This window comes from Mustelus asterias, chromosome 7, assembly GCF_964213995.1.
Source record: "Mustelus asterias chromosome 7, sMusAst1.hap1.1, whole genome shotgun sequence".
Taxonomy (NCBI): Eukaryota; Metazoa; Chordata; class Chondrichthyes; order Carcharhiniformes; family Triakidae; genus Mustelus; species Mustelus asterias.
In genome coordinates this window covers 3,705,224-3,731,834 of record NC_135807.1, presented here as the reverse complement: position 1 = coordinate 3,731,834, position 26,611 = coordinate 3,705,224, and the positions used below count along the sequence as shown (strand labels likewise).

At 44.5% G+C, this 26,611-nt stretch overlaps 1 protein-coding gene across 3 annotated transcripts in view; it reads right to left on the bottom strand.

The window, feature by feature from the left end:
* The window catches only part of LOC144496049 (uncharacterized), a 140,191-nt gene that overhangs the window by 14,782 nt on the left and 98,798 nt on the right, over positions 1–26,611 (bottom strand). The window contains exon 1 of one of the 3 annotated variants that reach the window (XM_078217000.1): positions 20,422–23,491. The exons of the other annotated variants lie outside the window; for them this stretch is intronic. Within the exon in view, the coding sequence (XP_078073126.1) occupies positions 20,422–20,812 (391 nt within the window). The 5' untranslated portion in view covers positions 20,813–23,491. Of the gene's footprint in view, positions 1–20,421; positions 23,492–26,611 lie in introns of those variants that run through there. 3 annotated transcript variants of the gene reach the window in all.

Here is a 26,611-nt window from a genome sequence, read left to right as displayed (position 1 = left end):
AGAAATTATGGGCATTGGGGTTATATATTAGCATTGGATAGAGGATTGACTAACAGGAAATGAGTGGAATGCCACAGGGATCTGTCTGTGGTGGACTATTCATCATCTATATTAATGACTTGGATGAAGGGAACAACTGTATTGTAGCCAAATTTGAACATGATACAGAACTCAGAATCAGAGTTGTTACAGCACAGAAGAATGGCATTTGGCTCTTTGTGAATTGCTCATTTGGAAAGCACCAGCTTTCTGAACGAGCAACTCACTGAGTGCCAATCTCCCTCCTTCTCCTCATAATCCTGTTTTCTTCCTTTATTAGAAAACAATCCAACTCCCTCTTGAATGCCTCCACTACACTCTCAGGCATTGCATACCATGTGATAATGTTTCTCCTCACATCTCCATTGCTTCATTTGCACGCTATTTTGTGTCCTCATGTTCTTGATCCTTCCACCAATGACAACAGTTTTTGGCTATCTGCTTTGTCTGAACGCCTCATGAGTTTGAACACCTCTATCAAATTTCTCTTCACCGAGAAAAACAGTTGCAATCTGTCTACATAATGCAATTCCTATCTCTGGAACCATTCTCTTTTCTTTACTCTTTTCAATGCCTTCACATCTTTCCTAGTGTTTGGTGCCCAGAATTGGGCAGAATGTTCTATTTGAGGCTGAATCATTGCTTTACACAAGTTTAGCAAAAACTATTTTCTTCATTATTCTGTGCCCCTATTGATAAAGCCAAGGAGGCTGTATGCTTTATTAGCCACTCTTAAATATGTTCTACCACCTTCAATGACCTATGCACGTGTACACCCAGGTCCCTCTGCTTCTGTATCCCCTTTAGCATTGTACCCTTTATTCTATATCATCTCTGCAATCTTCTTGCCAAAATGAATCATTTTAAACTTTTATGCATTGAACTTCATCTTACATTTGTCCGCCCATTTCATCAATCCATCTGTGTCCTTTTGTAATTCTACATTTTTCTCCTCACAGTTCACAATGCATCCAATGTTTTGTATCATCACAAAGTTTCAAAATGTGCCCTGTCTCCCTAGGTCTAGGTCATTAATATATATCAGAAAGTGCAAGGGCCCTACACCTATCCTTGGGGAACTCCACTACAAACCTTCAGAAAACATCCATTAACCATTGTATTGTTACTGTTTCTCAGCCAATTTATCTATGTTGCGACTGTCCCTTTTATTTAATGAGCTATAATTTTGGTCACAAGTCTACTGTCACTTTATCAGTTCATGTACATCACATCAACAGCATTTTCATCATCAATGTTCTCCGCTATCTCATCAAATATTTCCAGAAAGTTAGTTAAACACTGTTTGCTCTTAATAAATTCATGCTTCTGGTTTTCCTTAATCAAACTATTTGGTCAAGTCACTAACTTTGTCTTGAATTATTGTTTCTTGAAGCTTCCTTAACACTGAGGTTAAATTGACTGGTCCATAGCTGCTGGCGTTAAACAGACTGGCCTGTAGTTGCTATTGCTAACCTGACTGGCATGTAATTGCTGGATAGGGAGGAAAGATAGATTAAATAGGAAAGCAAGTTGTGACGAGGATACTAAGGCTATGATTTTTCTGTCCCTTCATTGTGGGACTCATTGGGGAGATTTGGCAGCCTAACCAAAAATCCATTGACTTTCAGTGGGACTGGATGATCCAGGCAGTGGCCAAAGCTGCAAAATCCCACCCAAAGAATCTGCAAAGGGACATAGATAGGTTATGCGAGTGAGCACAAATTTGGCAGATCGGGTATAATGTGGGAAAATGTGAAGTTGTTCACTTTGGGAGGAAGAAAAAGCTAAATATTCGTCAAAATGTTGTTGCTATTCATGCTAGTGGGACCGTTAAAGATCCTGCTGATGGCGCATCCCCACCATGGGTTTCCTTGCAGTGAGGGGTGCATTCAACAGGAAACTCTGTTGACAATGGTGGGACCATAAAATCCCACCACTTGTGAATGGCGTGCGACCTTGCTCTGCCGCAAAACGTGCCATGGAGAGGGAGGAAAATCTCACCCATTATTACGTAGAAAGGAGCATGTGGACACGGGATTGAGTAAGAAGTTGGGAATTTGGTTCAGGTTGGAAATTGAGTGCACAGAGACAAAGAGATGCTCTTTTTCTGTTTTTTATAGCCTTCTGTGTTGGTGAGTTTCCCTCCTTGTCTCCAAGCTTGGTGAGTGCAACATCCTATTACTTTACCTGTGTAAATTATTAAATAATTATAAAAATAAGGTTGGAGCGAAATGTCAGGGCTGGTGGTGTGCCATGACTGCACATCTGTAACTGCAGACAGCCATATCTACAGGAATTGTCTGGTGGCACAGTGGTTAGCACTGCTGCCTCACAGCGCCAGGGTTCGATTCCAAGCTTGGGTCACTGTCTGTGCAAAGCCTGCACATTCTCCCTGTGTCTGCGTGGGTTTCCTCCGGGTGCTCTGGCTTCCTCCCACAATTCAAAGATGTGCGGATTAGACGGATTGGCCATGCTAAATTGCCCCTTAGTGTCAGGGGAACTAGCTGGGATAAATGCATGGGGCTATGGAGATAAGGCCTGGGTGGGATTGTAGTTAGTGTGGACTCGATGGGCCTCCTTCTGCACGGTAGGATTCTTTGATTCTTCTATGAATCTTAGGCAACTTTGGATTCAAGATGCTGAGCTTGGAGTCGAAGTTGTGGACATTTTGGGGCACTTTGTTCCAGGAGTCACTCACTTACTCTTTACAGAATTTTTAGAGTTGGTCAGTGGTCAGAGATAAGAGGATGTGACTGTGAGTTACACAGGTACGGTGAATCAGCATGTAGTGATGGGAGAGCCTCAGCCCCTGGCTTTGTCCAACAGGTGCTTGCTATCTGTGTGGATGAGGAGAAGGACTGCAGGGTTGATGAGTAAACAGATCATGGCACCATTGTGAAGGATGGCGGCGTGGGTAGTTAAGTAGGAAATGTGGTAGTGATATGAGACAGCCCAGTCAGGGGAATAGATGCTGTTCTGCGCAGTTGAGAAGGCTGTGTTTCCTAAAATAAAATCAAATTAATGCAGATGCTGGAATCTGAAACAGAAACAGAAGATGCTGGAAAATTTCAGCAGATCTCACAGCATCCAAGGAGAGAGAATAGAGCTAATGTTTCAAGTCTTGACTTTTCGTCAGAGCTGAAGACAATTGAAAATAGGATGAGATTTAGACTGTTTTGTGTGTGTGAGTGTGTGTATGAGTGTGTGTGCGTACATGCCTGGTCCAGTTAAAGTTGCAGGCTTAAAAAAACCCCACTGGCTGCATCCCATTGGGTGAGCCTCCGTTCACTCAATAAGGCAGCTCATACTCCAAGAAACCCATGGATAGATCTCTTGACGATCTTCTGTGGCCTCCGTGGTCATCATATCTGTCCACAACATTTTTGGCAATTTCTCCCTTGCCTCCCAGCTATTGTTGGCCTTCTATCTAGCCCAAACAGCCACACCCCCACATCCCTCCCCATTCAGATGTTAGAAAACATTTCTACACGCAGAGAGTGGTGAAGGTTTGGAATTCTCTTTCTCAAATGGCCGTGGATGCTGGTTCAATTGTTAGATTTAAGTCTGAGATATACAAATTTCTATTGAGCAGTGGTATCAAGAGATATGGGCCTACAGCAGGTACATGGAGTTCGGTCACAGATCAGCCATGATCTTATTGAATAGTGGAATAGTAGGCTGAATAGTCTACTCCCGTCCCTATAATTGAAATTTTAGCCCTGTTCTCTCTCCACAGATGCTGTCAGACCTCCTGAGATTTTCCAGCATTTTCTGTTTTTGTTTGAGGCTATGTTGCCTGCCTAGTACCAAGGTAAGGACATCGGCTCTGGGCTGGAGAGGAACTCTTAGTGGGAGGGGGAGGATAGTCCTATCTATGTGTGGCATGGCAGCACAGTGGTTAGCACTGCTACTTCACAGCATCAGGGACCCGGGTTCAATTCCGACTTTAAGTGACTGTGTAGAGTTTTCAAAGAACAAAGAACAATACAGCACAGGAACAGGCCCTTCGGCCCTCCAAGCCCACGCCGCTCCCTGGTCCAAACTAGACCATTCTTTTGTATCCCTCCATTCCCACTCCGTTCATGTGGCTATCTAGATAAGTCTTAAACGTTCTCAGTGTGCCCGCCTCCACCACCTTGCCCGGCAGCACATTCCAGGCCCCCACCACCCTCTGTGTAAAATATGTCCTTCTGATATCCGTGTTAACCCCCCCCCCCCCCTCACCTTGAATCTATGACCCGTGAACGTCACCACCGACCTGGGAAAAAGCTTCCCACCGTTCACCCTATCTATGCCTTTCATAATTTTATACACCTCTATTAGGTCTCCCCTCATCCTCCGTCTTTCCAGTGAGAACAACCCCAGTTTACCCCATCTCTCCTCATAACTAAGCCCCTCCATACCAAGCAACATCCTGGTAAACCTCCTCTGCACTCTCTCTAAAGCCTCCACGTTCTTCTGGTAGTGTGGCGACCAGAACTGGACGCAGTATTCCAAATGCGGCCAAACCAACGTTCTATACATCTGCAACATCAGGTCCCAACTTTTATCCTCTATGCCCTGTCCTATAAAGGCAAACATGCCATATGCCTTATTCACTACCTTCTCCACCTGTGACGTCACCTTCAAGAATCTGTGGACTTGCACACCCAGGTCCCTCTGTGTATCTACACCCTTTATGGTTCTGCCATTTATCGTATAGCTCCCCCCTACATTAGCTCTACCAAAATACATCACTTCACATTTAACTGGATTGAACTCCATCTGTCATTTCTTTGCCCAAATTTCTAGCCTATCTATATCCATCAGTAGCCTCTGACAATGTTCCTCACTATCTGCAAGCCCAGCCAATTTCGTGTCGTCCGCAAACTTACTGATTACCCCAGTTACACCTTCTTCCAGATCGTTTATGTTTCATTTTCATGTTCTCCCCGTGTCTGCGTGGGTTTCCTCCGGGTGCACCAGTTTCCTCCCACAGTCCTAAGGTGTGTAGGTTGATGGACTGGCCATGCTAAATTGCCCTCAGTGTCAGGGGGATTAGCAGGGTAAATATGTGGGGTTACGGAGTTAGGACCTAGATGGGATTGTTGGTGCAGGCTCGATGGGCTGAGTATTTGAATATTTCTGCATTGTAGGATTCTATGCATCTATGTCACCAATGAGGTTCTGTATAGTGAGTATAAGCTGCTAAGGGCTAAATTAAACAGCAGAATCTCAAGGGTAATTATCTCTGGTTTATTACCTGAGTCAGAAGCAAATTGGCACAGGTAAATAAGATGAGAGAGATGAATGTGTAGTTCAAAGGTTGGTGTGGGAGAAATGGGTTTCAATTCATGGGGCACTGGTACCATTACTGAGGAAAGGGGAGCTGTAAACATAGAAACATATAAGATAAGAGCAGGAGGATGCTATTTGGCCCTTCGAACCTGCTCCGTCATTCAGTACGGTCATGGCTGATCGTCCAACTCAATAGCCTAATCCTGCTTTTTCTCCATAACCTTTGATCCTACTCGTCCCAAGTGCTGTATCCAGCCGCCTCTTGAATACATTCAATGTTTTGGCATCAACTACTTCCTGTGGTAATGAATTCCATAGGCTCGCCACTCTTTGGGTGAAGAAATGTATCCTCACCTCTATCCTAAATGGTCTACCCCGAATCCTCAGATTGTGACCCCTGGTTCTGGACTCCCCCACCATCGGGAACATCTTCCCTGTATCTAGCCTGTCTAGTCCTGTTCGAATTTTATCAGTCTCTATGAGATCCCCCCTCATTCATCTGAACTCCAGTGAAAAAAATCCTATTAGGATTTTTTATAGGACTATTAGGATGGTCTACACTTGAACCATGCTGGGGCAAATGTTCTGGCAAATCCTATAACTAGGATGGTAGAGAGAGCTTTAAACTAAATAGTGGGAGGAGTGTAAAGGGAATTAAAGTAATAGAGCAGGGCAGCAATTTGGATAGAGTTCCAGAGTGAGAGAGGAAGGGACAGAACATACAATCATAAGAATGCACCAGCATCTGAAGTCATAAAGGTTAAAAGCAGAGTTTAAGATTTCTATCTGAATGTACGTAGCATTTGTAACAAAATGGATGAATTGTTAGCACAGAGGGAGATAAGTATGAATGATCTTATAGGCTTCACAGAGACATGGTTGGAAAAGGTGATCAAGAATGGGGCCTGAATGTGAAAGGGTTTTTGACATGCAGGACGATGGAGGTTAGAGAATAGTGATGGATTAGCTCTGGTATTAGTACATTACTACGAGAAGACCTTTAGCTTGAAAGAACAAGACGCAGGATCATAAAATAAAAATACTGCAGACGCTGGAAATCTGAAGTCAAACAGAAAATGCTGGAAAAACTCAGCAGCTCTGTCAGCTTCTATGGAGAGAGAAAAACAGTTAATGTTTCAAGTATGTATGATTCTCCTTCAGACCAAGATGTAGAATCAGTGGGGTAGAGAAAGAAATAGTAAATGTAAGAGGTCGTATGTTTGTATCTAAAGTTTATGCTTTTATAAAAGGACATTTTAGATCAAAAATGTGCTGTATAAAAATCTGCCAGTAGGGTGTGCTGAATCCCTGCTGTTTGGCAGCAGTGCTAAGCCTGCCTAGTGTGGCAAAGTGATTAGCACTGCTGCCTCACAGTGCCAGGCATCCGGGTTTGATTCCAGGTTTGGGTCACTGTCTGTGTGAAGTTTGTACATTCTCCCCGTGTCTGTGTGGGTTTCCTCCGGGTGCTCCGGTTTCCTCCCTCAGTCCAAAGATGTGGAGGTTAGATGGATTGGCCATGCTAAATTGCCCCTTAGTGTCAGGGGGGCTAACTAGGGTAAATGCATGGATTATGGGGATAGGGCCTGGGTGGGATTGTAGGCAGTGCAGTCTCAATGGGCTGAATGGCCTCCTACTGCACTGTAGGATTCTATGATATTTTTTGTGTATGGGGCCTATTTGGCAGGCAGTTCAATTCAGAAGCTGATGTATGCGCTGGCATTCTTAATTGTTTAGAAGTGACAAAACACATCAGATGGAGATGAGTGTGGGATTATTAGGGGCTTTAGTGACTTTTGATTCAGCTGCTGTGGACTTTGTAGTCTATGTTGAGCAAATGGGACATTATTTTGTTGTGAATGAAATTGAAGAGGAATAACAACCATAAGTGTTTCATAGTCAACGGAATGAAAAACTTCCGAGAGATCTCATTGCCCATGAGGAAGATGCGAGAGTGCCAGACTGTGTGCTCCACCACGTCCTCTGCCAGAATCAACTGGGCCAAGTGCTCCGGACTCTTGGTCGGTCCATGGCAGATGGACCCCCTCACAGAGGAGCTCAGGACTTTCACATAGAACAAGACCAGCATCCTCTACTTGGGAGTCCATCTTTGCCTGGCTGATGAACTGGCAAGAGGTGGAGGTCAAAATCACTGCTCGCCTGAGTCACTGGACAGGACTACTCCAAGTGCTGTGAGTTATCGTCATAAACCAACTGATCGCCTCCCTGTTGTGGTACCAGCTGGTCACTTTGACCCCTCCCCCTGACTTTGTCACAAACATCCAGAGAACCTTACTCCGGTTGTTCTGGGACAACAGGCTGCACTGGGTCTCTGCTGAGGTTCTGCACCTCCCACTTGAGAAGGGCAGTCAGATGCTGGTGTGCCTTCGTACCCAGGTGGCTCCCTTCTGCCTTCAGACCTCACAGAGGTACCTTTACGTTGAGCCTCCTCCACGATGGTATTCCCTGGCGATGTACTTCTTCCGCCAAGTGCACGGCCTGAATTATGATGTGCAGCTACTGTACATAGATCTGGAGGGTCTTTGGAACTCCTTGCAAATGTTGCCTGTCTTTTACCAGGACCGTCTCAAAGTCTGAAACGCGGTTGCCTCGCACCACAGCTCTCGCCCGTCAGGAGTAGTGGCTATTGTTCATAAGCCGCTGCTCAGGAATCCACTCCTCCATCCATATCATTTTTGGTAGCTGACGGAGAGGAGGGCTCTGGATGCCGGAGTGAACCAGGGTCGGGAATGTGCTGGGTGGCGGAGGAGTGGGCTGGATGACATCTCTCAAGCTCACCGAGCACGCGGAGGTGGATGTCAGGCACGTGGCCAATGCCATCCAAGACCTTGGAACTGTCGTGCTTGGACCCGAAGTCACATGTGGTCTCGAGGAGTGCAACTGCACGATGGAATTTCACATTGGCCCCAAACCTAGACCTACCACCTAGACTTACCATCACCCCACCCCTCCAAAGCTAAGTCAGCTGCCCCACAGCTTGAGCCGCCATGCGGAAATATCCTCCGTGCCCTTTGTTGCTGCACGGAGGCATTTCCTGTACAGGCTGCTGCTGCACATCTTCCACTACTGTCTCCTCGCCCATCGCCCGTATACACCTTGGTGGGCCCTGTTGCCATCCGGTGGTGGAAGTCCCTCTACAGAGGAATTCCCGCTCACTACCTTGGAGACCTGGGGTGGAGGGTGTTGTATGCAGCAGTTCCGTACAATTGAAGGTTACACCAGTTCACGAGCTCCAAAGAGACATGCCCTTTTTGCAATCTTGTGGAGTCCATGAGCCATGTCTACGTTGAATGTCATAGACTGCACATCCTTTTTAGTTACCTAAAAAACCTTCTGTTGATGTTTTGTTTGCACTTCAGCCCCATTCTCCTGATCTACAGGCACCCGGTGCAGAGGGGGGCAAGGAAGGCAGAGGACCTCCTCGTGAACCTGCTCCTGGGCCTGGCTAAATTTGTCCCAGTAAGAAGTTTAACAACACCAGGTTAAAGTCCAACAGGTTTATTTGGTAGCAAAAGCCACACAAGCTAGTGTTTACCCCAGTCCAACGCCGGCATCTCCACATCAAATTTGTCCCAAACAGGTCCAGGCAGCGGGCGACCGAGGGAGTTGTCTGACCCGACTGTCTGCCCCAAAACCGCAGCTTCCGAGGGCACCGTTGAGGCCTTCTGTGCCCACTGAGCACCGCAGGGACTGGGGTGCATTATTGACTCCTTTAATCACATTCGAGTTTAATGTTTTAAGTTTCCTTTCTACTTTGTCTTTTGTTTTGGGCGCTTCCCTTCTTTTTGGGGACTGCCCCTTTTGATTTGTCCCTTAATTAATTTGATTTAGTTTAATTGTTTTGCCAAAAAAATTGACAAGCCAGTTGATAAAAATTTTAAAGGGTTTGTGGACATTTTGAAAAAGTACTTTGATCCCACAGCTGCAGGTATTGCTGAGTGATTCAACTTTCACCAAAGAGAATAGCACGAGGGTATCAGTTTTCCAGTTCCTGGCTGCATAAAGAAAATTAGCGGAATATTGTGACTTTACAGCTTTGCGTGATCACATCTGTTGGCACTGTAGTGGAAAAGGGTAAAATGCAGATGCCTATAAGTGGAAAAACACTAATTGTTGCTACTGTGGACAAAAGGGACACAAACAACGTGCATTTAGAGCTGCAGAGCTCAGGCTGATCACAGGAATGGGCATCATGAAGAGCTCACAGACAAATCATGCATGTAAGTAAACAGACAGTTGAAAAGGACATATTACTTGGAAACAAAATGCAAAAGTAATGTGAATCCAAGCGAGACAGAAAGTGAAACTTAACAGTGACAATTCAGAAAAACATTGTGTTGTATTCAGTTTGATTTGAAACTTGATGACGGACTAAAATTTGACATTGCCTTAATGGTAAAATGGTTAAAATGAGGTTGACATTGCAGCATTTGCGTCTATTACTTCAAAGAAGACAAGGGAGGATTTTTTCAAGAAATGCCTACTGGAGAAAATCCTCCTCCAGCTTAGTACCTACACTGGTCATCCTGTGAATATACTTAGACAAATGTCAGTTCAAGCTAAATATGAGATCAGATAGCTAAGTTGCCATTTAACAATGTATGGACAGAAAGTGGCTAAAAGAAATTCGGCTGGAATAAGATAAAGAAAGTGCATGGCAATCCCATGTTGCAGTGTTTGTTAGACAAGCATGCTGATGTCTTCAAAGAATGTCTTGGAGTTATTAAAGACATTGAACCCAGACTGGCAATGAAGGGCAAAGCTACTCCAAGGTTCTTCAAACCACATTCAGGTCCCTACTCAATGCAACAGGAAATCGATCAGGAACTAGACTGACTTGAAAACTTTCAGGTAATTGAGAAAGTTGATTGTGCAGAGTGGGCAGCTCCCATAGTCCAAGTAGTGAAGGGTGACAGGTCTATCAGAATATATAGTGACTATAAAATCACCAGTAACCCTTTCCTGGAAATGCACAAGGGTATCAGTTTTCCAGTTCCTGGCTGAGTAGAGAAAATTAGCGGAATATTGTGACTTTACAGCTTTGCCTGCTGTCGAGAATTGAGGACATGTTCGCTGCTCTGAATGGAGATAAATTATTCACAAAGCTTGACCTATCACAAGCATTTTTGCCAATGCGGCTGCTTGAAGATTGCAGGAATTATACAACCATCAGCACACACCGTTTATAAAATTATGAGGGGTATAGAAAGGGTGAACAGTTGGAAACTTTTTCCCAGGATAGAACTGACAATTACAAGGGGGCACAAGTTCAAGGTAAGGGGGGAAAGGTTCAGTGGAGATGTGCGGGAGAAGTTTTTTACACAGAGAGTGATGGGGGCCTGGAATGCACTGACAAGTGAGGTGGTTGAGGCAGATGCATTAGCGACATTGGAGTTTAGAAGGATGAGGGGGGATCTTATGGAGACTTATAAGATAATGCGGGGGCTGGACAGGGTGGAGGCGGAGAGATTCTTTCCACTTAGTAAGGAAGTTAAAACTAGAGGACACAGCCTCAAAATAAAGGGGGGTCGGTTTAAGACAGAGTTGAGGAGGAACTTCTTCTCCCAGAGGGTGGTGAATCTCTGGAATTCTCTGCCCACTGAGGTGGTGGAGGCTACCTCGCTGAATATGTTTAAAGCGCGGATGGATGGATTCCTGATCGGTAAAGGAATTAAGGGTTATGGGGATCAGGCGGGTAAGTGGTACTGATCCACGTCAGATCAGCCATGATCTTATTGAATGGCGGGGCAGGCTCGAGGGGCTAGATGGCCTACTCCTGCTCCTATTTCTTATGTTCTTATTTAAGACTTATCTGGATAGGCACATGAAAGATGGGGAATAGAGGGATACAAGCGGTTGGTCTAGATAGGACAACGTGATTGACGCAGGCTTGGAGGGCTGAAGGACCTGTACTGCTCTTTGTTCACACAGTCCATATCAATACAAAATCTACCATGCAGAATTGTATTATCATCAGCCTTATTCCAGCAGGCCATGGATAAAATACTGCAGGGCCTCCTTGGTGTCATCTGCTTCCAAGATGACACGCTTATCACTAGGAAAAAAATCCCCACCTCATTTAGAGAACCTAGGCAGGATCCTGTAAGAAATCCAAAAATCATTCTTGAAGCCCTCAAAGGTGTAGCTGGGACATGTGATTGACAAAATTAACCTCGCAACCTCACCCAGAAAGGTGGAGGCAGTGGTGAAAGCATCACAGCCCAAAAATGTTAAGGAGCTTTATTCATTTTTGTGAATAACCATTGGAAGGTTATTTTGTTTGGCTACCAAGGTAGCACTACTGAATTTTTTTTTTTATTCATTCATGGGACATGGGCATCGCTGGCTGATCAGCATTCATTGCCCATCCCTAGTTGCCCTTGGAGGACAGTTGAGAATTCACCACATTGCTGTGGCTCTGGAGTCACATGTAAGCGAGACCAGGTAAGGATGGCAGATTTCCTTCCCGAAAGGATATTAGTGAACCAGATGGGTTTTTCTGACAATCGACAGTGGTTTCCTAGTGATCAGTAAATTCTTAATTACAGATATTTTCCAGACACCTTGCCTAGGAAATCTCAGAGTTCTGGAATGGGCGACAGGGTAGGGAAGTGACTAATTTTCATTTTGTGTGACTCCACCATGATGCCTTTTAAAATTTAAAGTTTATTTATTAGTGTCACAAGTTGCCTTACATTAAGCAGATTATGGATATGTGTGGGGGTCACAGGGTAGTTGTCATAGGGGACTTTAACTTTCCAAATATTGATTGGAACCTTTGTAGGTCAAAAAGTTCGGATGGGGCAGTTTTTGTGCAGTGTGTGCAGGAGGGTTTCCTGACACAATATGTGGATAGGCCGACAAGAGGTGAGGCCACATTGGATTTGGTACTGGTAAATGAACCAGGCCAAGTGTTAGATTTGGTTGTGGGAGAGCACTTTGGAGATAGTGACCACAATTCGGTGTCTTTTGTTATTGCAATGGAGAGGGATAGGGCCGTACGGCAGGGCAAGGTTTACAATTGGGGGAGAGGTAATTATGATGCGATTAGGCAAGAATTAGGGGGCATAAGATGGGAACAGAAACTGTCAGGGAAAGGAACTAATGAAAAGTGGAACTTTTTCAAGGAACAAATACTGCGTGTCCTTGATAGGTATGTCCCTGTCAGGCAGGGAGGAAATGGCCGAGTGAGGGAACCATGGTTCACGAAAGAGGTGGAATGTCTTGTGAAAAGGAAGAGGGAAGTTTATGTAGGGATGAGGAGACAAGGTTCAGATGGCTCGATTGAGGGTTACAAGTTAGCAAGGAATGAGCTGAAAAAGGGGCTTAGGAGAGCTAGGAGGGGACATGAGAAGTCCTTGGCGGGTCGGATCAAGGAAAACCCCAAGGCTTTTTACTCTTATGTGAGGAATAAAAGAATGACCAGGGTGAGGTTAGGGCCAGTCAAGGACAGTAGTGGGAACTTGTGTATGGAGTCAGTAGAGATAGGCGAGGTGATGAATGAATACTTTTCTTCAGTGTTCACCAAGTAGAGGAACCATGTTTTTGAGGAAGAGAAGGTGTTACAGGCTAATAGGCTGGAGGAAATAGATGTTCGGAGGGAGGATGTACTGGCAGTTTTGAATAAACTGAAGGTCGATAAGTCCCCTGGGCCTGATGAAATATATCCTAGGATTCTTTGGGAGGCAAGGGATGAGATTGCAGAGCCTTTGGCTTTGACCTTTGGGTCCTCACTGTCCACGGGGATGGTGCCAGAGGACTGGAGAGTGGCGAATGTTGTTCCTCTGTTTAAGAAAGGGAATAGAAATGACCCTGGTAATTATAGACCGGTTAGTCTTACTTTGGTGGTTGGTAAATTGATGGAAAAGGTCCTTAGGGATGGGATTTACGACCATTTAAAAAGATGCGGATTAATCCGGGATAGTCAGCACGGATTCGTGAAGGGCAAGTCGTGCCTCACAAATTTGATTGAATTTTTTGAGGAGGTAACTAAGTGTGTTGATGAAAGTAGGGCAGTTGATGTCATATACATGGATTTTAGTAAGGCGTTTGATAAGGTCCCCCATGGTCGGCTTATGATGAAAGTAAGGAGGTGTGGGATAGAGGGAAAGTTGGCCGATTGGATAGGTAACTGGCTATCTGATCGAAGACAGAGGGTGGTGGTGGATGGAAAATTTTCGGACTGGAGGCAGGTTGCTAGCGGAGTGTCACAGGGATCAGTGCTTGGTCCTCTGCTCTTTGTGATTTTTATTAATGACTTAGAGGAGGGGGCTGAAGGGTGGATCAGTAAATTTGCTGATGACACCAAGATTGGTGGAGTAGTGGATGAGGTGGAGGGCTGTTGTAGGCTGCAAAGAGACATAGATAGGATGCAAAGCTGGGCTGAAAAATGGCAAATGGAGTTTAACCCTGATAAATGTGAGGTGATTCATTTTGGTAGGACTAATTTAAATGTGGATTACAGGGTCAAAGGTAGGGTTCCGAAGACTGTGGAGGAACAGAGAGATCTTGGGGTCCATATCCACAGATCTCTAAAGGTTGCCACTCAAGTGGATAGAGCTGTGAAGAAGGCCTATAGTGTGTTAGAACATAGAACATAGAACATTACAGCGCAGAACAGGCCCTTCGGCCCACGATGTTGCACCGACCAGTTAAAAAAAAACTGTGACCCTCCAACCTAAACCAATTTCTTTTCGTCCATGAACCTATCTACGAATCTCTTAAACGCCCCCAAACTAGGCGCATTTACTACTGATGCTGGCAGGGCATTCCAATCCCTCACCACCCTCTGGGTAAAGAACCTACCCCTGACATCGGTTCTATAACTACCCCCCCTCAATTTAAAGCCATGCCCCCTCGTGCTGGATTTCTCCATCAGAGGAAAAAGGCTATCACTATCCACCCTATCTAAACCTCTAATCATCTTATATGTTTCAATAAGATCCCCTCTTAGCCGCCGCCTTTCCAGCGAAAACAATCCCAAATCCCTCAGCCTCTCCTCATAGGATCTCCCCTCCATACCAGGCAACATCCTGGTAAACCTCCTCTGCACCCTCTCCAAAGCCTCCACATCCTTCCTGTAATGTGGGGACCAGAACTGCACACAGTACTCCAAGTGCGGCCGCACCAGAGTTGTGTACAGTTGCAACATAACGCTACGACTCCTAAATTCAATCCCCCTACCAATAAACGCCAAGACACCATATGCCTTCTTAACAACCTTATCTACTTGATTCCCAACTTTCAGGGATCTATGCACACATACACCTAGATCCCTCTGCTCCTCCACACTATTCAAAGTCCTCCCGTTAGCCCTATACTCAACACATCTGTTATTCCTACCAAAGTGAATTACCTCACACTTCTCCGCATTAAACTCCATCCGCCACCTCTCGGCCCAACTTTGCAACCTGTCTAAGTCTTCCTGCAAACTACGACACCCTTCCTCACTGTCTACCACACCACCGACTTTGGTGTCATCAGCAAATTTGCTAATCCACCCAACTATACCCTCATCCAGATCATTAATAAATATTACAAACAGCAGTGGCCCCAAAACAGATCCCTGAGGTACACCACTTGTAACCGCACTCCATGATGAATGTTTACTATCAACCACCACCCTCTGTTTCCTATCCGCTAGCCAATTCCTGATCCAATTTCCTAGATCACCCCCAATCCCATACATCTGCATTTTCTGCAGAAGCCTACCATGGTGAACCTTATCAAACGCCTTACTAAAATCCATATATACCACGTCCACTGCCTTGCCCCCATCCACCTCCTTGGTCACTTTCTCAAAAAACTCAATAAGGTTAGTAAGGCACGACCTACCTGCCACAAAACCATGCTGACTATCACCTATCAATTCATTACTCTCCAAATAACTATAAATCCTATCCCTTATAATTTTTTCCAACATCTTGCCGACAACAGAAGTGAGACTCACCGGTCTATAATTCCCGGGGAAGTCTCTGTTCCCCTTCTTAAACAATGGGACAACATTCGCTAACCTCCAATCTTCTGGTACTATACCAGAGGCCAACGACGACCTGAAGATCAGAGCCAGAGGCTCTGCAATCACTTCTCTTGCCTCCCAGAGAATCCTTGGATAAATCCCATCCGGACCAGGGGATTTATCTATTTTCAGACCCTCCAGAATATCCTGCACATCCTCCTTATCAACTGTAATACTGTCTATTCTACTCCCTTGCAACCCAGTGTCCTCCTCAGCTATATTCATGTCCCCTTGCGTGAACACCGAAGAGAAATATTGGTTCAATGCTTCACCAATCTCCTCCGGTTCCACACATAACTTCCCTCTGCCATCTATAACTGGCCCTAAACTTGCCCTAACCAACCTTCTGTTCTTGACATACCTATAGAACGCCTTAGGATTCTCTTTAACCCTATCCGCCAAAGTCTTCTCATGTCCCCTTTTAGCCCTTCTAAGCTCGCTCTTCAACTCCCTCTTAGCCAATCTAAAGCTTTCTAGTGCACTACCCGAGTGCTCACGTCTCATCCGAACATAAGCCTCCTTTTTCTTTTTAACCAACAAAGAAACTTTTTTGGTGCACCACGGTTCCCTAGCCCTACCAATTCCTCCTTGCCTGACAGGGACATACCTATCACAGACTCGCAGTAGCTGCTCCTTGAAAAAACTCCACATGTCGGACGTTCCCAGTCCCTGTAATCTCCTAGTCCAACCTATGTTTCCTAATTCTCTCCTAATAGCCTCATAATTACCCTTCCCCCAGCTAAAACCACTGGCCCGAGGTTCATGCCTATCCCTTTCCATCACTAAGGTGAACGTAACCGAATTGTGGTCACTATCACCAAAATGCACACCAACTTCCAAGTCTAGCACCTGGTCTGGCTCATTTCCCAGCACCAGATCCAATATAGCCTCACCTCTAGTTGGCCTGTCTACATACTGAGTCAAAAAACCTTCCTGCACGCTTTGAACAAAAACTGACCCCTCTAACGAGCTAGAGCTATAACAATTCCAGTCAATATTAGTCAAGTTAAAATCCCCCATAACAATTGCCCTATTACTTTCACTCCTAAGCAGGATTGACTCCGCAATCCTTTCCTCAACCTCTCTAGAACTTTTAGGAGGTCTATAAAAGACTCCCAACAGGGTGACCTCTCCTCTCCTATTTCTAATCTCCGCCCATACTACCTCAACAGATAAGTCCTCATCAAACCTCCTCTCTGACACTGTGATACAATCTCTGACCAATAATGCTACCCCTCCCCCTCTTCTACCTCCTTCCCTACTTCGACTAAAACATTTGAACCCCGGGACCTGCAGCATCCATTCCTGCCCCTGCTCTATCCATGTCTCTGAAATAGCCACAACATCGAAGTCCCAGGTACTGATCCACGCTGCAAGTTCACCCACTTTATTGCGAATACTCCTGTTAGCTTTTATTAACAGGGGGTTGGAGTTTAAGAGCCGTGGGGTTATGCTGCAACTGTACAGGACCTTGGTGAGACCACATTTGGAATATTGTGTGCAGTTCTGGTCGCCTCACTATAGGAAGGATGTGGAGGCGCTGGAAAGAGTGCAGAGGAGATTTACCAGGATGCTGCCTGGTTTGGAGGGTAGGTCTTATGAGGAAAGGTTGAGGGAGCTAGGGCTGTTCTCTCTGGAGCGGAGGAGGCTGGGGGGAGACTTAATAGAGGTTTATAAAATGATGAAGGGGATAGATAGAGTGAACGTTCAAAGACTATTTCCTCGGGCGGATGGAGCTATTACAAGGGGGCATATCTATAGGGTTCATGGTGGGAGATATAGGAAGGATATCAGAGGTAGGTTCTTTACGCAGAGAGTGGTTGGGGTGTGGAATGGACTGCCTGCAGTGATAGTGGAGTCAGACACTTTAGGAACATTTAAGCGGTTATTGGATAGGCACATGGAGCACACCAGGATGATAGGGAGTGGGATAGCTTGATCTTGGTTTCAGGTAAAGCTCGGCACAACATCGTGGGCCGAAGGGCCTGTTCTGTGCTGTACTGTTCTATGTTCTAACACTGCAATGAAGTTACTGTGAAAATCCTCTAGAAGACACACTCCGGCGCCTGTTCGAGTTCGCTGAGGGAGAATTTAGCAAGGCCAATGCACCTAACCAACATGTCTTTTGGACTGTGGGAGGAAGTTGGAGCACCTGGAGGAAACCTATGCAGACACATGGGGAACATGTAGTCTCTGACAATGGTTTCATGGTCATCAGTAGACTCTTAATTCCAGATATTTTTAATTGAATTCAAATTCCACCATCTGCCATGGCAGGATTCAAACCTGGGTCCCCAGAACATGAACTGAGTTTCTGGATTAATAGTCTACCGATAATACCACCAGGCCATCGCCTCCCCCTTCTGCTGAAGAAAAATGCAAAATGGGATTAGTCAAAGTCTGTCAGGAAAGTTTTAATGAATGCAAGCTAGAGCTCACTTTTGCTAAAGTCTTGGCACATTTCAGTGAAAAATTGCCTGTCAGCTAGGCTTGTGATGCATCTGGAAATGGTGTTGGGAGTTGTCATAAGACACAGGAGGTGAAGTGGGCTATTTGGCCCATCAAGTCTGCTCCAGCATTCAATGAAATCATGACTGATCTGATATAATCCTCAACCCTACTTTCCTGCCCTATTCCTAATAACTCTTGATTCCCTTACTGATCAAAAACTTGTCTATCTCAGTCTTGAACATACTTAACCAAGCCTCCAACAGTAAAGAATTCCACAGACTATCCTCTGAATGAAGAAAGTTCTTATCTCTGTCGATACTAAGTGGCCTCATGTTATTCTTATGAGTTGATTCTTCAACAAAGACCATTGATGCTCTCCGAAATGTGTCCACTACTTTTGGCTTGCTGAAGCAGATTGTGTCTGACAATGGCACACAGCTCACATCATATCGCGGTATAGGCCCGATGCCCAACTTTACCACGATTTCGCGCCGTTAATTTTTGGTAAAATCGGGCCCTATAAATCTACAAAGATTACTGGCAAGTCAAAGAATTGGACAGATTTTAAGAACCAGCAAAGAATGACTAACAAGCTAATAATGAGGCAGAAGGAAGATTACGACAGAAAGCTACCTAGTAATATAAAAACTGATAGTCAAGATTTTTACAAATGTTTAAACAGGAAAAGAGCAAATAAAGCTCGTGTTGGATCTCTGGAGAGTGAGTCTGGAGAATTGATAATGGAAAACATAGAACTGGTAAAGGCATTGAACAGGTATTTTGTGTCTGTCTTCATGTAGATGACTTAAGAAACTTCCCAAAGGTTCTTGAAAATTGAGTGATAATAGGGAGCGATGAACTTACTACAATTGCCATCACCAGGGAAAGAGTGCTAGGCAAACCATTAGACCTAAAGGCTGGCAAGTCCCCAGGACTGGATGCTTGCGTCCTGGGGTCTTAAAAGTGATGGCACAGATAGCCATAAATTTCTTAGATTCTGGAAAGGCATATTGGAAAATAGCTAACGTAGCTCTTCTATTCAAGAAAGAAGGGAGACAGAAAGGAGGAAGCTATAGGCCAGTTAGTGTAACACCTATCATAAGAAAAGTACTAGCATCCGTTAAGGATGTTGTAGCGGGATATAGGATACTTAGATAATCACAGTTTTATCAGGTGGATCAAGCTGTGCAGCTATATAGAATTTTAGTTAGGCCATGTTTGGAATATTGCATACAATTCCACACTACCAGAAGCATGTGGAGGCTTTGGAGAGGGTACAGAAAAGGTTTACCAGGATGTTGCCTGATTTGGAGGGTATTAGCTATGAGGAGAGATTTGTCTTCACTTGAACATTGGAGACTGAGGGCAACCTGATAGAAGTTTGCAAAACTGGAAACTGTCAGTGCCGGGATTGGCGCATGCGCAGTGGCCCAGCACTGACGGCCTCCCAATTGCTGGCCAGCTTGATCACTGGCCACCCCGCAACGCCCGATATCCAGCCACCCTCCCCCCCCCCCCCACACCCCAGATCGCTGGTCTACCTCCTTCCCCCACTGATCCCAAATGCAGAGTGGCAGTGGGACCCTCCCATCCCTACCAACCACCCCCTAGGACCTGCCCCCATCAGGCACTGCCCCTCCAGGGCTCCCCCCCCCCCATTTAATCCACTCCCTTGGCATTGCCCCATGTCTGGTGGGCAGTGCCGAGGTGCCCTCTGGGCATGGGCACTTTGCCCCCTGGTCAATGCCAGGGGCACAGGCTGACACTGCCAGGGTGCCAATGCTGTGGTGCCCTGATTGCCCCCCTCCCCTTCACTCCAGTGGAGTCAGGCCACTAGTTACCCAAAAGTGGGGAGCTACTGTAAACCCTGCTGGAATGAAATACTTCTGTTGGGGGGGGGGAGGGTGAGGCTAACGGGCCCGGAGGCTTCAGTCCCGGGCCCGCTAATCATATTTAAATCGAATTTCAAGTAATATTTAAATTACTTCCGTGCCTCACCGCCGATTTCCAGCATGGAGCAGATGCCGCCGGAAATCCAGCGCTGGGAGACGCTATTGGGGCAGGAACACATGTGTGAATCCCATGTCTGCCGCAAGATTCTCCCAGCCCACTGCGCTAAAAAATTAACGTAACAGGATGGGAGAATCGCGGCCCTGGTTTATTTTGTAGTCGGACTCTAGTGACATCATTAGAGGCTGGTCAACATATTTCCAATGCTTGTCATTTTCCCAAATGTTACATTAAACTGTAAAATTGCAACAAAAGTATAACATGCTAAATTGTTAAGGAGGAGTTGTACATACATCAAGATCAACTGTTAAAACTCTTACTCAATTTTAAATGACAGACTTAATGCAGTAATGAGTATCCTTGCCACTTCAATTTGGAATTTTCATTGGCCAAATCAGTGAGTAAGTCCACTGCTCGTTCTTAACTGCCACTCCCGGCCCCTTCCCACAACCTTCCCATGCCCTTTTTACTCTTGGACAGGAGGGTTAGATTTTTAATGGTTTGTGGCAAGACGTGAATGGCCAAATTGTTTGTCCTCATTCTGAATTCTCACGTTCAAAACTTCATACCAAATCTTTTATTCTTCATCTAATTTGCATTTTCCTTACCAGCATCTGCTTCACAAGTGGATGGTAATTTTTCCTGTGTATCTCCTTCCCCACATACAGAATCTGTTGAGCTTTGACAAGATGTATCTTCTTCAGAGGGAGGAGCAGGTGAGGCTGCATCAGCTTTTCTGCCTTTGGATGCAGCATCAGAGCATACACCAGTATCTTTAGATTGAGCTGCTTCAGTTTCATCCCTCAGGTGAATTTCTGTTACTCGATGAATAGTAGATTCATGGTACACAGTTATGGGTTCAAGGCAAGTTGATGAATCACTATAGTTCACAATGCAACATTTTGTGGAAAGGTGCATGAAAATGGGCTTATTGGTGGGTAATGTGTCACCATTACCTCCACCAGGACTTCCTTGGTTGTAGGGTGCAGCCTTACACATACTATTTTGTGGACTAAATGTTGTTGAGGGATCTGTGGATGCACCATATGCAGATGATGGGGCTTTATACAAACACTGCAATGTAGGATCCTTTGTGTCTTGGGGACTTACTGAATCTTGTTGAGAGGGTTTCTGTGAACACTCACTACAGACCCCACATGGATTTGATTCTTCATAAGATGAGTTCTTTTTGCATAGGTCACATGAATGTTCTTGACCAGTAGATGAGACATCGCTTCTTGGAGCATTTGACGCCTTCTTACATTGATCACATGAAGGATCTTGACAGCTGAATGAAGCATTGGCACTTGCAGCAGTTGAATAATCTTGATGAGTAGATGACGCAGTCTTACACTGACCACATGAAGGATCTTGACAACTAGCTGAAGATTTTCCACTTGGAGCAGCTGAACGATCTTGTTGTGTAGATGATGTCTTCTTACACTGACCACATGAAGGATCTTGGCAACCAGCTGAGGATTTGTTACTAGGAGCAGCTGAATGATCTTGTTGAGTAGATGATGATTTCTTACATTGACCACATGAAGGATCTTGGCAGCCAGCTGAGGATTTGTTACTAGGAGCAGTTGAGTGATCTTGAGTAGTTGATGATGTCTTACATTGACCACATGAAGGATCTTGGCAGCTAGTTGAGGATTTGCCACTTGGAGCAGATGAATGATCTTGTTCAGTAGATGTTTTTTTGCATTGGTCACATGCGCTGTCTCCACAACCCGATGAGGCAGTGTTGCTTAGAGCAGTCGAATTACCTTGCTGAGTAGATGATGTCTTCTTACACTGATCACATGCATGTCCTTGACAACTAGATGAGGCAGTGCCACTTGAAGCAGTTGAATTATCTTGATGTGTAGATGACACCTGCTTACATTGATCACATGCATGGTCTTGACAACCAGATGAAGCATTAGTGCTTAGAGCAGATGAATTATCTTGATGTGTGGATGAAACTTTTTTACATTCGTCACATGCATGGTCTTGACAACCAGACGAGGCATTGGTACTTGCGGAAGATGAATAATCTTGATGTGCAGATGAAACTTTTTTACATTCGTCACATGCATGGTCTTGACAACCAGATGAGGCATTGGTACTTGCAGAAGATGAATAATCTTGATGTGTAGATGAAACTTTTTTACATTCATCACATGCATGGTCTTGACAACCAGATGAGGCATTGGTACTTAGAGATGAATAATCTTGATGTGTAGATGAAACTTTTTTACATTCGTCACATGCATGGTCTTGACAACCAGATGAGGCATTGGTACTTAGAGATGAATAATCTTGATGTGTAGATGAAACTTTTTTACATTCGTCACATGCATGGTCTTGACAACCAGATGAGGCATTGGTACTTAGAGCTGATGAATCCTGATGAGTAGATGATACCTTTCTACATTGATCACATGCATGATCCTGACAGGCAGATGAGGCATTGGTGCTTACAGAAGATGAATAATCTTGAGTAGATGACACCTTCCTACATTGGTCACATGCATGGTCTTGACAACCAGATGAGGCATTAGTGCTTAGCGCAGATGAGTAATCTTGATGGGTAGATGAAACCTTCCTGCATTGATCACATGAATGGGCTTGACAACTAGAAGAGATGCTTGGAGCAGATGAATTATCTTGATGAGTAGATGACACCTTCCTGCACTGATCACATGAATGGGCTTGACAAATGGACGAGGTGCTTGGAGTAGATGAATAATCTTGACAAGTAGATGACACTTTCTTACATTGACCACAAGAAGGGTCTCGACAAGCAGATGCGGTATCACCACTTGGACCAGATGAAGACTGTTGACAGGTTGATGACTTCTTCTTACACTGATCACATGAATGTTCTTGACCACCAGTTGAGAGATCATCAGTCGGTGAAAATGAATTATCTTGACAAGTGGATGACTTCTTCTTACATTGACCACATGAAGGGTCTTGACAACCAGTTGAGACATCACCGCTTGGGGTAGACGAAGGCTGTTGGCAAGTGGATGATTTCTTCTTACATTGATCACATGAAGGGTTTTGACAACCAGATGAAGGAGTACTGCTCACTGAAGATGAAGACAGTTGACAAGTGGATGACTTCTTCTTACACTGACCACATGAAGGGTCTTGACAACCAGTTGGGAGTTCACCACTCTGGGAAGGTGAAGACTGTTGACAAGTAGATGACTTCTTTTTACATTGACCACATGACTCTTCTTGACAGCCTGATGAGAGATCACCACTTGGAGCAGAAAAAAACACTAAGCAGGTGGATGACTTCTTTTTGCATTTATTACATGAGTCTTCTTGACAACCAGCTGAAAGATCATCACTTGGAGCAGATTGACAGGTTGATGACGTCTTCTTACATTGATCACATGAATGTTCCTGACAACCAGATGTGTCATCATCACTTGGAGCAGATTGACGGGTAGAAGACTGCTTCTTACATTGATCACATGAATGGTCCCCGCAGACAGGTGAGACATCACCACTTGGAGCAGAAGAGGATTGTTGACAGGTAGATGACTTCTTCTTACACTGATCACATGAATGTTCCCCGCAAGCAGGTGAGGCATCACCACTTGAATCAGATGATAACTGACAGGTAGATGATTTTTTCTTACACTGATCACATGAATGGTCCCCACAGACAGGTGAGACGTCACCACTTGGAGCAGAAGAGGATTGTTCACAGGTAGACTTCTTCTTACATTGATCACATGAATGTTCCCCACAAACAGGTGAGGCATCACCACTTGAAGCAGATGATGAAAACTGACAGGTAAATGAATTCTTCTTACATTGATCACATGAATGTTCTTCGCAAGTAGTTGAGAAATCATCACTTGGAGCAGAAGATAACTGTTGACAGGTAGATGACTGCTTCTTACATTGATCACATGAATGTTCTTCACAAACATCATCACTTGATTCAGATGACTTCTTCTTACATTGATCACATGAATGTTCTTCACAAACATCATCACTTGATTCAGATGACTTCTTCTTACATTGATCACATGAATGTTCTTCACAAACATCATCACTTGACGCAGATGACTTCTTCTTACACTGATCACATGAATGTTCTCCACAAACGTCATCACTTGACGCAGATGACTTCTTACATTGATCACAAGAATGTTCTTCACAAACAACTGAGACATTGTCACTTGACGCAGATGACTTCTTCTTACATTGATCACATGAATGTTCTCCACAAACATCATCACTTGACGCAGATGACTTCTTACATTGATCACAAGAATGTTCTTCACAAACAACTGAGACATTGTCACTTGACGCAGATGACTTCTTCTTACATTGATCACATGAATGTTCTCCACAAACATCATCACTTGATTCAGATGACTTCCTCTTACATTGATCACAAGAATGTTCTTCACAAACAACTGAGACATTGCCACTTGATGCAGATGACTTCTTCTTACATTGATCACATGAATGTTCTCCACAAACATCATCACTTGATTCAGATGACTTCTTCTTACATTGATCACATGAATGTTCTTCACAAACAGATGAGACATCGCCACTTGGAGCTGACGTTAATAGTTGACGATTTGATGATTTCTTCTTACACTGATCACATGAATGATCTTCGCAGACACTTGAGATATCGCCACATGGTGCAGAGGACTTCTTACATTGATCACATGAATGTTCTCCACAAACATCATTACTTGATGAAGATGTCTTCTTACATTGATCACATGAGTGATCTTCACAAACAGATATAATCTCACCACTTGCAGCCTTTTCTTGATGGAGAGAGGGGCTGATCTTCAAACTGTCAAATGGTGTAGGTGTTAGAAGCCCCACATTATCTTGTGGAACAGATTTACATACTAAAGTCTCACCTGGAGCTAGTTGATACACAGGAGGGATGCTGTATTGAGGTGATATGGGTTGGTAAACGACTGATGCCATATTTGCATATTGAGCAGGTACCCCTTGGTGATAGTAAGACGGAGGCTTAGATTCAAATGGAGATGGTACAGGTTGAGAATAAATGGGCGGGGACTGATATTGAGGTGCCCCTGCTTGTTGGTAAATAGTCGGAGACTTCCTTTCATACTGAGAAGATATATTTTCTTGAGGTGCCATTGCTTGCTGGTAAACTGTTGGAGACCTCCTTTCATATTGCTCTTGAGAAGCAGGTGGGGACATAGTCCGTAGAGTTTCCTGACAAATCTCTGAGGTTTTACTGCCATAACTAGCAGGTATTGGTTCTGTATGTGTAGGTGAGGACATAGTTTCATGTTCAGCTGGTACATAGACAGGCATGGACCTACCATCTCTTGAAGAAGGTACATTTCCTTGATGACCAGGCGACGATCTTGCATCAAATGCAGAAGATAAAACATCTTGACGGACAGGTGAACTTTGAATCATGTAATCATATGCAGCAGGCACAGGTGCTTGACGAAGAGGCTGTGCCATAATCACTGTTTCATATGGAATGGGAACAGGTTCTGTACGAATAGCAGGGGCCATAATCACAGGCTCAAGTGCGCCACCTATGGCTTCTTGGTGATAGTATGGAGCCCTAATGTAAGGGTCATATGGAGCAGGGATGATTTCTTGATAATATGGAGCCCTAATCAAAGGTTCAAATGGAACAGGTACAGCTTCATGGCGAATATATGGTGCCCTAATCATAGGTTCGAATGGAACAGGGACTCCTTCAGGACGAGCATATGGTGCCCTAGAGAAATTTGGACCAGACACTGCTTGGTGAGGGAAATTTTCAGTTGGAATGGGTGCAACATCCTGCTGTACACAAGGATCCTTCATCATTGGCACAGATGGACAAGATACGGCTTCATGACGAACCGAAGGGGTCTTCTCACAAAGAATTTTAGTCATAACTTCCTGATTAATAAGTGAAGAATCCTTAGAGAGTGATTTTACATTTCGATCATCGGAGATTGTTCGGTGTGCCTTCCCATCAATATTTATAGCTATTATGATTTGTAAAGAAAGAAGTAAAAGTATTTTTAGTTAGAGAGCCAATGCTAATAATTTTCATAAGCATACTATGCCTGTATTCACAATGGTCCATTATACTTATACATCTAACAATAGAGTGGGAGGAACTTTATAGAATTACATAGAATTTACAGTACAAAAGCAGCCATTCAGCTGGTCTGTGCTAGGGTTTATGCTCCACATGAGCCTCCTACCCGCACTTCTCTCTCTATCAAAATATCTTTTTATTCCTTTCTCCCTAATATGTTTGTCTAGTTTTCCCTAAAACAGATCAATGCTATTTGCCTCAACCACTTTATAAGTTGCAAGTTCCACATCCTAATTTTCCTAAAGTTAAGAAGTTTTCTCACTGTTTCCTGTATTTAGCAGTGGAGAAGTTTTTTAGCAAATAAAATTGTGGGGATCCTTGAATAGGCTTTCTCCCAAGTTTGTTTCTGATTCTGTGATAATTTGCTAATTATCTAGGGGCAGCACGGTGGCACAGTGGTTAGCGCTGCCGCCTCATAGCGCTAGGGATCTGGGTTCAATTCCTGGCTTGGATCACTGTCTGTGCAGAATCTGCACGTTTTCCCTGTGACTGCGTAGGTTTCCTCCGGGTGCTCCGGTTTCCTCCCACAGTCTGAAAGATGTGCTGGTTAGGTGCATTGGCCGTGCTAAATTCTCCCTCAGTGTACCCGAACAGGTGCCAGAGTGTGGCGACTATGGGATTGTCACAGTAACTTCATTGCAGTGTTAATGTGAGCCGACTTGTGACAATAATAAATAAAT